Source organism: Falco punctatus (genome assembly GCF_963210335.1).
Source record: "Falco punctatus genome assembly, chromosome: 8".
NCBI lineage: Eukaryota > Metazoa > Chordata > Aves > Falconiformes > Falconidae > Falco > Falco punctatus.
Window position 1 is genome coordinate 55,311,688 of NC_137588.1, and position 13,985 is coordinate 55,325,672.

The 13,985-nt window shown below is 48.0% G+C and overlaps 1 protein-coding gene across 6 annotated transcripts in view; it reads right to left on the bottom strand.

The window, feature by feature from the left end:
* NSD1 (nuclear receptor binding SET domain protein 1) overlaps positions 1-13,985 on the bottom strand; it is a 69,885-nt gene that overhangs the window by 52,063 nt on the left and 3,837 nt on the right. For 4 of the 6 annotated variants that reach the window (XM_080399596.1, XM_080399597.1, XM_080399594.1 and 1 more), the window contains exon 2: positions 12,915-13,612. In XM_080399596.1, coding sequence (XP_080255722.1) covers positions 12,915-13,592 — 678 coding nt within the window. In that variant the 5' untranslated portion in view covers positions 13,593-13,612. Of the gene's footprint in view, positions 1-8,980; positions 12,670-12,914; positions 13,613-13,824; positions 13,964-13,985 lie in introns of those variants that run through there. The other 2 variants (XM_080399595.1, XM_080399599.1) reach the window with 2 other exon arrangements.

Here is a 13,985-nt window from a genome sequence, read left to right on the forward strand (position 1 = left end):
CTCAACTGTCTCTCACCAATCTTCTGCCCTTTAAAATAACCACATCGTTAAAAAGTGACAAAGTTAAAAAGTGACAAAAATAACACTTATCTGTTCTTTGTTACATCACTTGAAGTTCCTGTTCAATCCATTAATCTTGAGGGAAGAAGTGTCACAAAGCACAAGTCCACAAACACATGCATATGCTGACAGCCACGGGGTGCAACTTTCCTGCAGCGCTGGAGCAGTACCGTCACCTCCACCGTCACCTCCACCGCAGTGTGGCACAGCAGCAGACAAGCCACGTGCCCAACAGTGAGACAGGGGATGCAACCAGCTTGGCAGAGCCACAGTAAGACCAAACAAACTGCGTGCAAAGGGGCAGATATACATCTACTATCACAAGCCAACATTTTTGATATTGTATATCCAAAAAGCCCAGCTGTTCAGAGACCAGACACTGAGCTGCAGCCATCGTAGCCCTGCACACTTGAAACTCAGACCTGATTTGGAAAGCCGTGACAGAAATGCTTAGCCAAAACAGCCCTATTGGAGTTTATTCCCGACTTAAATTATAAACATGATATTATTCAATGAAGCAGCGGACAGAACATGCTTTTGGAGAAAGGCTGGGGCAGCAAAAGAGACTGTGCGTGAGGATGGAGAAAAGCAAGAAGGAAGCCACTGACCTCCAAGAATAATGAAGGAAGATCCTGCCAAGCCTGTTTCAGGCACAAAGTGGACAGAATCAAAGCCAAGGAAGAAAATAAAAGGAGGCAGCCAAATCCAAATGATAATTGAACAATACAGTATAAACAATGACACTAATAGCCTTTTCCGCTGCAGCCGATACCTGCCCAGGGCCCTGCAGCAGGAGCACAGGATATCTCGTGAGCAGATCTCACCACACTAGTAGCTGCCAGGTAAGTCACACCCCATGCACCAGCCAGCACATACATCTGCGCCAGGGGCAGAAGGCAGCAACAACTCTGCCCCGTAAGCTTCCAGTACTCTCTTCAAACCTTCTCATTCCAGCATGAGGTTGCCCCTCCCTGCAGCCCATCTACCCCCAGGATTACAAACAGGCTGTTCCCAGTATCTACTCCTTACTAGTCAGAACTGGAACCCTGGTGATGGTCAGTCCACCATCTCCCTCGTGACCACCTTTTTTTCCTTAAAGTTCATTGATCATTAGTTTTCTCCTGAACAGGATGAGATGGCAAGGACTTCACCTAATTCCTACAACCCACCCCCAGATATGGCTGAACTGGCTGAAGACCAACAGCTCTTCGTACTAGCACAAAAAAAAAAAAAATCTAACAAAGCAAATTTGAGGCAGAGATGACATCTGAAGACACTTGGACTAGCCTGGGCAAAACAGTCTGCTTAAAGCAGGATCTACTAACAATCTAATCACATGGCTGGTGTCACCAGTGTGCCATGCCTAGGACATGCCACTCCCAACTCCTGCCATTTCACCATCATACAACAGGTCATTTACCCTCTGCCCTTGCAAAGGAGGGGCAGCAACTGGGGCAAATTCTATTAAAAGCACTCCCAGAACCAGTCTGGAAGGGCATTGCTAAAAGTATCCTAAAAGCACTTCCCTGCAGCTAAAGTTCAACCTCATTTTTCCAAATTTTCCAAAAATATTTTGAAATATTTTTTTTATTACTTAAAAAAAAAAAAAAAATCCAAAATTACAGTTTAAGACAAAGCAGAGCAGCTTCAACCTCAGCCCTCTGAGCTCAGGCTTATCCTTCTGTCCTGAGCCCATACAGCTCCTCTCACGAGCAGGGGGCCCAGAGCCTTTAACTCCAGTCACAGAATCAAGCAGCGATGGCTGCAACTCTCATACAGTAACTGCTGCTGACAGTCGGAGATAGTTAACAATTCCTACGACCATCCTGCTCCTAAGGGTGGGAGGTTGGAAAGAAGTCTAAGTGATCCACTGTTCATTATTTCATTCCGCTCCAACACTCATGCACTGGGAAATGAATAAATACAGATAAAGGAAAAAAGACAGCAATTGGAGAAATAATTTTTACTGGTGAATGTTGCACGCAAAAGATAAAAAGGAGATGAGATTAAGAACAACACTGAAGCAAAGTCAAGAACTGAAATTAGTAACTGCTTGTGATGAAAGCCAAAAAATAAATTCTCATTTGCAAAGATCCCGGTTTTAAGTAAGTTTTTCTGAAATCAAAACCAAATTGGCTGAAAAAACCATAAAATGGAAAGAATATTAAATTATATGTACTTTGTAGCTTAGTAAGTATTCGAAGCCAAGCAAAAGCGTCATCAATCAAAGTTTCCTCCACACAAAGTATCATTACCGAGCGTATGAGCTTTCAGCCCTTATAGAGAGAGGGTGCAATGCTGAACCTGCACTCATGCAGGCAGAGCAGGAGCCCTCCGTGCTCCACTGTGAAAAAACTTATAGGAATAAATCCCTGCACAGGGAGAAGGTAAGCCCAACGGGAGTAAGTTATGTACAAAAACCACCCAAACCACAACACCTGCATGGTGTATCTGCTGAAGCCATCACCTCCCTCACCACAGTAATCATCACACTGACACTTCAAGTCAAACGCAGAAGTCAAAGAAGCCTGCTGGAAACCCACAGGCAGCCTGCACTGCTGGGGACCAGGGGACATGCCCTTTGTCCCCTGCACTGCTCCAGTCTTCCTTCAGATTCAGCACTGCAGCAAAAAGCAAACAGGCATCTGACCTACATTCACATCTGAAAAAGTATACTACCTCTTATCTGGGACCATTATCACGCAGAAGTGTTAAATACTCACTAATTAAATATTCACTAGCAAAAAATACAGCAGAGATTATGATACAAGCCAAACTTCTGTTATCTACATGCCTACGGATATTTGTTGTCTTTGGCAAGTTTTTAGTACGTTTTCCAGGCTGCAGCAGCCTATAAATGCAAAGGGTGCTACGTACATATGAACTACCGTGAAAGGCTAAATTAAAGAGATCTGACTGCACTACATTTGGTAATTCATATATCCTGAAGCATTTCTATTAAGCTCAGGAGTTACAAACATCTGGGTTTTAAATAAAGAATGTACTGATGGGAGAATACCAAGGTAACTGGTTAACAGCATCCCTGTTTCACTTTCTTAATGGAGATCTTTTTCCTTATGGACTGGATAGAACAGCAGTACAATAGAAAGCTTTAGCACTTCAGCATCCTAATAATCAGAAACACACCGGACAGCAAGGTTTGAGGAAGGCAGAAAGAAGCAGGAAAGAAGGGGTACGATCTCACCAGATCCCTGGTGGAGAGAAATCCACAGACACACAAACATACAAAAGATTTCAAGCCACTGCCAGGAGCCTGAAACAGGAAAGACTCTTTAACACTTGATTATCCGCATACATTTCAAGTGATAAACCAAGTTCTCTTTAAATCTGGCTTTTCTAACCAGCACTAAATGTTTCAAGCAAGAGGAACTGCAGGCATTACCAAAACCCAAGCTATGTCTCACAAAGAAAAAATATCACAAGTACCTTATGTCAGAGAACTGGCATAAAAACCTAAACTGAAACCAGGTCATCAGATCTGCCCCTTTTTTCAGCCTTACTTTTGTGCTCCTCTGTATATTATCAAACAAATTGTGAACAAGCAAGACATCTGATAAACACAATGTTCATCTTCAGACAGGAAGTTTCTAAACCCTTGAAATGAAAAACTGATTCAAACTGTGCAAAATAAAACTTGGTTATTCTAATTTATATACGTAAATTGTATCCATTACAGCTTAATCTGTAATGCTTCATTCTGCTTACTAGAGAACACGTACATGCAGCACAAAGTGAATATTGCATTAGAACCTCAACGGTTAAAAACTGGGAGTTTGGGTTGAATTAAATTTGTAACTACTAACACTTGCTTGTTCATTCTTTTGGTTTGCTTGTTGGTTTGGTTTGGGGGTTTTTTGGGGTTTTGTTGGTTTTTTTTTTTTTATTCCATTTTAGATGCTTCTTTAAAAGCAACAAACATTTAACATGGGTTTGCAAATTTAATCTTCTGCAGAAATTATGGATCGTCCACAGAAGGTGAAGGTACAATCCCACTTTGTTAGCCCAAATGCAAAGATGCCACTTACAAAAGACCATAACCTCCTCAAAATGAGGTGGTATTCAGCATGCACATTCTCCCTGTCCAACTGAACCATTTTTCCAAAACAAAAAATTGTAAATGTTCTGTTCACATAAAATTCAGTTTTAATTTGCATTTAAGATTTCAGCTGCTTTTGATGAATCCCTACCAAAAATGCAATCTGAAGTTCTGAACACTAGCAGTGCAATAAACTTACCTTGTACTTATTTATTTGTTTGTATCTATTCACACTTAGAGCCATGCCCTGAGGGAGGTTCATGCTTCTACCATCAGGTCCTGCAAACTTATGCTTCAGAGAGGTTTCCTAATCTTTATGCTGCACATCCAGCTTCCTAAACATACCCCCATATATACTGTGAGAGGACAGCCAACTAAAATTAAGAAGAATCGGACTTGTTTCACTGCTATTTAGAAATCTGTGGGAGACTGCCACATTAGCCGAAATAGTAAGAAGTCTGAATAGGTGCTTGGGAAAAATTGAACAACAAAGTAACATCAGGGTGAACAGAGAAACTACTAAAAGTGAGATAACTACCCTGCTCCTTGCCCTTCTTGCATGAGGCAACAGTCAGGTTTCTATCTTTCCACCAACAGTGGGAGGAAAAGTCACGAACACACTCCTCCCAGACTGGAGGAACATGGAACCTTCGAGCAGGGCCCAGGGCAAGAGCCTCGTGGCATGCTCAGCACCAGAGGCCCTACAGGAGCTGAAAAAAGCTGGAGGAATCCAGTGTGCCGAGATACTACTGTGCAAGATATTATCTGTTCACTTTTTCCTAAAAAATAGCAAACCAAAAGGCACCCCATCCTTTGGCTAGTATGCGATACTGTTGGATTGCTCTATCCAACTCAACACTTCTGGTTTCTCACACTCAGAAAGTGAATTTCTGCATGTCCAAAAACAAAAAAAAAAAAAAAGAAGTCCCCAATGCATTAGTTGTGATGAGTGTCTAGAAAGTTCTTATGAGTTACACTGGTATTTTATTACCTATAAAACTTTTTCCTGAAGACCACAGCAGCGTGAATGTGCCATCTCCCACAGCAATCGCAGCTATCCCACACTGGATGTAACCCATGGAACAAGCTCCCTATCGAGAACTTGCACAAAGCTTTGCTTAGCAACCCTGCTGCTCCCTACCACAGCACTTCACCCACCTGCACCCACCCACCCCCCCCCCCGAGGAAGAGGGTGGAGAGGGACAGGGGGAAGCCTGCGGGACTGGAGATGCGTTGCCCTTTCCCTGTGGCTCAGTCACTAACAGCACTCCCAGCCCCGCTCCCTTTCCCACATCACTAGTGCTGCCCCTTCCACCCGCCACTTCACGCAGAGCCACAGCAGCGGCTCAGCACCCAAGCCGATGCCGCTGACTGCCAGACAAACCATCCATTTACAGCTTGTGCAGCTCCCTCACAGCTGAGGCTACCACCAAACCCAGCAACCAGCTGAGTGGGTCAGCTTAGTACAAACCTGCTGCTCTGGCTGTGCTAGAGACAGAACCAGCCATGGCCAGACCTACCCTCATGAGTGCTGGGAAAGACAGATGATACACAAGGACTTTTCTCTCAATTTCTTTTTCCCATTTTTCCAAAGACCCAGATGAGATAAATCTTGATGCAATCTTAATGGTAACCACAGAAAGTCAACATGTCAACTTTAACGAGTGCTTCTCCATCCTTCAATAGAAGCAAAGCAACACTGCTGAAATTCCTCCTAGCTTCATCAGTGCTTCTGGACACAAGAGATGGATGTGCACCAAGTCAATCTTTATCGCTATTGCACATTTAATCACTGCTGCAAAGCTACTGTGAGCAGCCACACCGAAACCAGATTTCTCATTTAACAAGAACAGAGAACTTCAGCTGGCACCTGCCAGCAGTGTCAGCCTCTGCCTCCCATCCACAGCAGCATCCTCCCCTCCCCTGGGTGCTGCAGCCAGGAGCATCCACTCAGGTCAGCCAAAGTAACACCCACGCTCCTACCCAGGACTGTACCAGTGAGACACCCAACTCTCCACTTTCCAGTCTGTCTCTGCACAGCACCACAACTCTGCAGGCACACCGAACTCCTTGGTGCTACCATTCCACTCCCTTGCTGCAGCTACTCGCTGGGAGGAGCGTGACACATTCCTGAGGGAGCCCAAACACACATCTGTGTGCTGCATGTGGCCTTGCTAATGCTCCCCGCTGGCACCCCAATCCTGCACCACCGAGAAACCTTGCAAACTTAGCAAGAAGGCCCCTATAATCCCCAGGCACAACTGCAAGGACTATGCTCAAGCATCTCCAAACCCAGAAACTACCTGTGCCTGACTGACCTCCCCACAGGCTAAACCATGAATTGCTCTTTGCAGCCCTTCCCAGAGCACTGGTAGAGCAACTCCAGTGCCCAGGCACAATCCTGTCCCACCGCACACTGAGAAGCCCTAAACCCCTTTTACTAGTGCCAAACCATTTCTTTGATGTCACCACCACACCTTGCAGTTTCCCACACCAGCTTGACCTTAACTGGTAACACTGCACTCACCCCAATGTAACACAACTTCCAGCAACTATTTGAGCAAAGCAAACTGCAACTTTTATCACCCCTTCTCGCAACACAGGACAGCCAGTCAGGCAGGAGATGGCAGCCCTGCCTGCTCCAGAAGCGACCCACAGCACAAATGCAACATTACACTTGACTCAACACAAAATTCACGCAGGTCAAACATTGCAACTAACATGAGCAACGCGTTCTGCAACTCAGTGGTCTGCAAACTTTCAGCTGCAAAAAAATACTCTGATGCCATGAAATTATATGAAAGCAAGCAGGGCTATTGTTGATAGGTCTAAATTCACTAGACAAGAGTCTGCACCTGGGAAGTGTTTAGGGGTCCACAAATCAATAGAGGTTGAAAACTGCTGCTCTAATTCAAAGCAGACTCTCTTACAGACCTTTTCCACCCATTAACTTGGAAATCCTGGCAATGTCTTACCCAACATAAAGGATTTAACTCCCATTTTACCGAGCAAAAACTGCATTGCACAGCACAGATGGCTCTGTGCAGACAGAACAAAACATGGGTCATATTTTTCTGGTATTAAAAATGGCATTAACTTGATTATTATTTTTTTTTAAATTCCCAGGGAAAGGCCCCCTGCTAGGATTGAGTTTCTTTCTTCAGGTGCTTCTATTCCCTGTGCCTGTCTAAATGCCAGAACAAATAACTGGAAAAAAAAAATCAAAATTACTACATACAAGAAGCTATCAGTCACAGGCAAGAAAAACAAGAGGCATATTCTAAGCAACTAGACAAAATTGATCATCACCCATAACACTGGTTTTTGAGTTAAGAATATGTCTTTTTAGGAAATACTGTCCCAATTATAACTTGAAACATACTACTTTTTTTTTTTTGGGGGGGGGGGGCGGGGCTCAAGTAGCTTGTTAATCATTTTCAGAGTTGAAGACACCTCTTCAGTGAGCTACAGATTTGTTCACTTAACATGAGGAAATTAAAAAAAAATATAATACAACTTAGTAATTGTTACACATCACACAGTTTAACCCCACTTCTGGGAACCGGGTGCAATGAGGTGCAACAAGAAGCTGCTACACTGCAGGAGGCAATCAACAAATCCCCGACTCCACACAAAACAGAAGTGTGTTGCCCTGAAGACAAACACTATTGCTACAGCAAACTGAGCCGCTACCATTGATTTTAACAAGGGCTTAGAAGAAGCTGCAACAGCAGAACTAGAATCATTGTACCCTCAACAATGTAAGATTTCTTAGAAAAAAAAAAGGTTCAAGTCCTGGGAAACGCACTTTTCCAAAAGGTATCACACCAGCCAGTAAATACAAAGACAGTCAGAACAGGTCACAGGCCTCGAGAGGCAGCATACATCCTAAAAAAAGCACCTGTAAAAGCCAGTTTTGTTGCTACTGTTGGCCATTTTTTCCTGTAACAGTAGCAGGTGACATACTAAGCGTGCCACGCTGTACAGAGTAGAACTGCACTGCTTAATGGCCCAGTGAAGTCTACACTCCTCTAGTCTTCGCTAGAGACGTGAAAGTATTTATAACTGCAGAGAGTAGGTTAACCAGGACATTGCTTGAATGAAGTCTCTCTTACCCTAGCTTTAAAAGTTGTTTAAATAGAGAAAGCAGAAGCGACATACAGGTTTATACCATTACATTCAGCAAAACCTTGCCTTCAAGACTGTCCAAACTGCAAGAAACACCTCTGGTTTTGTGATTTCAGACAGGTATGTTCAGCTTGAGAGCTGCATGGCCCCATATGAACTTCAAAGGCATCAATCACTCAAATTTCACATGGCATGACAGGTAGCCAGCACATCCATACTTTCATAGACCCAATCCGCTGTGCAGAAGAGCTCTAGATCCTACAAACTGTTCAAAAAATTGCCATCACTCAAAGTGAGCTGCTCCTTACACTTAAGGAATACAGTCCTGCTGGGGCAGCATGTTAACACCCGCTCACACCACCACGGCAAAGAGGCAATGCAGTACTGTCACATCATGAAAGCACTAAAAGTCATTAAGGACCTCAAAAATTTACGGTTGAGCAGTAACACAGCCTAGGACAGTGCCCTAACTGTGGAAATATCCACTGTTCTGGATGCCTACCACAGCTGAAGTCCCTTGCAGGTAAGTTTAGAACTATTCAAGACACAGATGTGCTTCAGTACAGGGGCCCAGTGCATGCCAGCAGACTGCACAACCAGGTAAGATCCAGCTACGTGCCCTTTTCTGAGAAAAAAAAATAACATCTTCCAAACAGTGTAAACCTTAGTGGCAAAGAAGGGAGTGCACAAGATCAGACACACAGCGACAGCAGTTCACCCAAAGCCTGTTCTTACCAGGTGCACGCAGAGGGAGACCATGCCTGCTGGAAGCACAGACTGCCACAGAATTAATCTTCTCACCAGGAAGATGTCAACTGGCTGAGGAAATTTATGTTCCCTGCTCAAACAAGCCACCGCCATGCCTATTGTATCTCAGGGATATAACGTTACCAGTAGTTAGTTACACTTCAAATCAACAGTCTGTAGTAGGAGGAGATTCTTTCAGAAATATTTACAGGACTAGCAAGTATCACGTGGCATTGGTTCCCTTATTTTATTTTTAGCAAAGAGAGAAATGGCACTAGACATGTCAGTTAATAAATGAAAGCCCAGAGTAACTCTCACATAGGGACACAAACATTTTATAATGAGAGTTGTTTCCCAGAGCTGCAGATTGCAATGGAACTCAAGTTCATCACGGATTAATTCTAGGCTTAAAAGAGAGGACTTCGCTGGCCCTCAGTACTTTTAACATGTAAAATATGGTGTAGTTCTGGTAACGCAAAAACCTTTCAGGAGCTCTACACACACGCCCTACTCATTCCTTACACCCAGCCACTGGAAGTAGCCATCCTTAGCGCTGAAAGATCTGGCTCTGGATTCCCCTGTGCTTCATTTCCTCACTGCCGTTACCCAACCATCACACTCTACAGTGTGGAGCTAGACAACAAGGAAATAGTACGAGAAGAACAAAAAGCAACACTGAGCAAATGCCTCACGCAAGCTCAGCACGTCCCGCAGCCTGAAGCCATTAGGGCCCTGTAGAAAAAACTGCTTGTGCATGCGTAACCCAGGGTCCTACAGCGTGTAACATACAAGCACAAAAAGTGGCACAGATATACTTGAAACCAAGAACTCTCTGCTTCCCGGTGCTCAACTTGGCAAACCAAATGACTCTAACATACTGTGCGAGTAGCAATTAAAAACCAACAAAATGGCAAAGTGAAAACCAAGTTACATGGCACCAAAAGATACACAAAAAAAGCAAAAATTTCAGCATGAGAGTTCTGCCAGGAACAAGTCCACCTGCTCCAATTCCTCAGCAACCGAGTTCAAGCAAGAACTACAGTACTCAGACCTTACATGGCTGCACCCACCCTCCCCAGTGCTGGAGCCTGGGCCCATGCTCCCTCCAGCTCCACAAAATGCTGTCCAGGAGCTCTACAACAGCGCTGAAGACAAGCTCATGTCAAGATGGTAAAGAACAAACAGATTAAAAAATTACTTCCCGTTTCAATTTAAGTGGTAATAACCCAACGTGTGAACAAGGAAATAAGCTGGCAGTCACTGTATTGTCACTTCTGGAGCAGAAACAAGACCCAAGAACCACTGCTATAATTTCCTTGTCTCCAACACAAAATCTGTCAGTAGCTGTTTGGAGTATGTAGAACTTCAGTCAACCTTAATTAAGATTAACTTGACACTTAAAATAACTTCACTTCCGAATATGCACATCCCTCTTTACAACTGAATGCTACCTGAGCAACCTCTGGCCGGTTTGGGGCCCTGTCTGAGTGCAACAGATGACAGGGCCATTAACAAATCCCCATGCAAAACAATACCTGCCACCATCCCTCCTACCTAGAGGCATTACTTAAATGCTGGACTTTGCATTCCACTAAAGACTAAACCAAATGCTGGCCCTTCTGCTGGAAGCACTCTTGACATTTTGGAAATCAGCCTTTTCAAAGCCAATTTCCAATGATCTAGTGAAAAATTCTAAACTTACAAGGGGCAGATACGGAGGTCTGAGATACACGCACACTTTCCCCTTGTCACACTTTTCTCTTGTCGAAGCAGGCTGTTTGAGCAGCAGTGGGCATACTCAAAGTCCTGAGTTTCAAAAATTAAAGGCTCTGAGAAAGTCTTGCTGTAAGGTGGAAGAGCCCCATCATCGGGTTGAGTAAAGGTGATATCTGAAAAATTAGTGCAGCCATGACAAGCCACGCTGAAAATAACAGTGCAGACTCCTGGGCATTGGTGATTGTTGATTTGGGGTGGGTTTTTGTTTTAAGTTTTAGCAGTCTCTCAAAAAAAGTGAATTCCGGTTACTCATATACAAACGAGACTAGAATTAAACGCCTGCATGAATACATGATCTGAGGAGCAAGCCTGGTTATTTCTAGCTACTATGTCATGTTCAACAATTAAAAGATTCTAACTGCCTCAATGGTAACTTGGCACAGAGACAAATCCCTATCTCTTCCCATCCCACAAACGGCAGGGCTAAAATGAAGGACCGCTTGGACAACCCACACTTCCTAAGGGAAGAATGCAAGACTCAAAAAGGATCCAAGGCTGCCTAAAAAAATACTTTTCTTTGCATTTTTTTTTCTGAACACAGCTATGCTTTTAAGTCACCAAAACAATTCAGCAAGGCTAACCTTGTACTACAGCAGACAGGAAGGCAATACTAGTGAAGTCAACCCCTCGTTGCATATTCAAATAACAGGCTCAAACACCCAAGACAGTTTTGTCATCATACAAGCTGCAGTTCTGTGCAGCACATAGTAAAGCCACTGATAGCAAAGGCAAATGTTGTGAAAGTACCTCTGCTAGCTTCTGTTTACAAAGTGAGACCCTCCCACAACCGCATCACCGAGCACATGTCTGCTGAGAGATCCCCGCTTTGCTCTGCAAAACAAAGCTAAGTAGACGCACAAACCTCAGACCCACAGCAGCGTCTTAACCCCCAAAGACTAAAGACCGAGTATCCACAAGGAGACGGATTCTTCCCAAAGAACACTCAAGATGACCAGCTACCCAGAGCCAGAGCTGAGCCTAACTGCACCACAAGCAAATTAAGCAGCTATCAGCATCTTCCTGAAATGACTCCGTCCATGGGCACTCCGTGACAACTGCTCCCGGGGCACACAGCAGGAATATGGCATGTTCCCAAATGAACACCGGAGAAAGCAAGTGTTTCTCCCCAGGTGCTGCATGCACCAGCAGCATCTGTCGGGCATCAGTGGCTCTACTGAAAGTAAAGAAAGTGAGATGGTTTCGGTGTCAGTGCTGTCACGAGTTAATTTTCACACCCTGCATCGAGTAATACTTTAAACCCCGAGCATCCTGCAGTAAGGAACCTGAAGTTTGCAAAAACATATTTAAGAAATGCACATTAAAACTACCGAACTGCAAGAAATAAACATGTGTGTGCAAACAGTCAAACTGCAAAGCATCCAAAAAATTATGCCTCCATTCAAAAGAACTTTATGTAAAAAAGCTGAACGCATCTAACTCAGAAGTCTGAAAGTTCAAGCCGCTCTGCTTCTTATTAAGCGTATTAGAAAGCAAAGTAAAGGAATTTGTGAGTGTAGAGAAATTAGAAAGGAAAAAAAAAAAAAGCCAGCCCGCATGAGAGGCACGGTTTCCTGCCCGTGAGGTGTGTCAGGCCGTGACACAGCCCCTCCCTGGCCATCGCCGAGGTATCACGGCTTGGGCACCTCAAGCCGGCCCAGACAAAGGGCCGTCTGACAGCGTTAAACCCGTGCAGGCAGGAGAAGGGAAAGCTGTCCTCCTGCCTGCGTCAGCCCCAGCACGCTCAAAAACAAAACAAAACAAAAAAAAAAAAACCCAAAAAAACACAGAACCCCACGCCTGTAACGGGGTGGGGGACGGGACACGGACAGCCCACTCCACGCAACTTCGCCGCGATCGGCCGCCCGCGGGCGGCGGGCCGGTGCCTGTCCCTCCCGGGAGCCGCGGCGGGCACAGGTGCGCGGCACAGCCCGCTGACAGCCCGCGGCCCCGGGGCCGCCCGCCCCCCCCCCGCGCCTCGGCAGGGTCCCCTCGGCAAGATGGCTGCCCGCCCTCGAGGGTGCCGGCTGCGAGGGCGCCCGGGCCGGCCCCGCCGGCCTCCGCCGCAAAATGGCAGCGGCCGCGGCCCTCCGCCCGGCGCGCCCCCCCACCCCACCCCGCCGCCCGCCCGCGCCCCGCCGGTGCTTACGAGCTGCAGGGCGGCCGCCGCGCCGGTGGCGGACGGCTCCAGCTTCTCCCCGGGGCCGCCGTCCGGCGCCGCCGTCGGCATCAGCTCGTCCGGCTGCAAGCGGGGCGGCAGCGGGCTGGCGGGGCCCTGCTGCGGCCCAGGGCGGCCGCGGCCCCGCGAGCCGGGCTCGGCCGCCGCCTCCTCCTCCTCCCCGTCCGCTGCCGCCTCCTCCTCCTCCTCCTCCTCCTCGTCGTCGTCGTCGTCGTCCTCCTCCTCCTCCGGCGTCTCGGCGCCCTCCTCCGCCTCCTCTCCGCCGTCCCGCAGGAGCAAGGGGAACGCCAGGGCCCCTCGGGGCGCGTCGGCCGCCGGGCCGGGTCCGTCGGCGCCGGCCACCGGGTCCTGCGCCGCGGGGAGGCGGGGGGACGGCGAGCCGGGGTCGGGCAAGGCCTCAGCCCCGTCGGCAGCGCCGCCGAGGTACTCAGCGTTGATCATAGAGGCCAGGTCCTGCAGCCGGCGCAGCGGGATGTAGCAGGACGAGGGGTCCTGGCCGTAGACGGGCTTGGCGGCGGCCAGCTGCATGGCGGGCGGCTCGGCGCCGCGGCCCTCGCCGAAGGGGCCGCCCTTGGCCTCGGCGGCCGCCAGCGAGGTGCCGAAGGGGACGAGGCAGCTGCGCCGGCTCACTTCGCAGGCCTGCTCCATGCCGGGCCGCGGGCATCCACCTGCGGGCACAGCACAATGGGGTCAGCCCGGCCGCCGCCGCAAAATGGCAGCCGCGCCCGGGGGCCCGCTCCGCTCCGCCGGCCCCGCGCGGGCCGACGCCGCCGTCGCCGCCGCGCTAGGCCCAGGCCGCGGCCCGTCGCCCAACACTAGCCCGCCGGGCCGCGGGCCGCCCGCCTCGCCCGACGCCGCCGCCCCGCGGGGCGCCGCTCACCTGCGGCCGCCGCGGCCGGCTCGCCGCCTGCCCCCGGTACGAGCCGAGAAGGAGACGCGCCGACCTGGCCCGGCCAGGCCCCGCCAGCGCTCCTCCGCCGCCTCCCTCCTCCCTCCCCCGCATGCGCGCGCCCGCCGCCGCCATCCCGCCGGCGCGCGCCC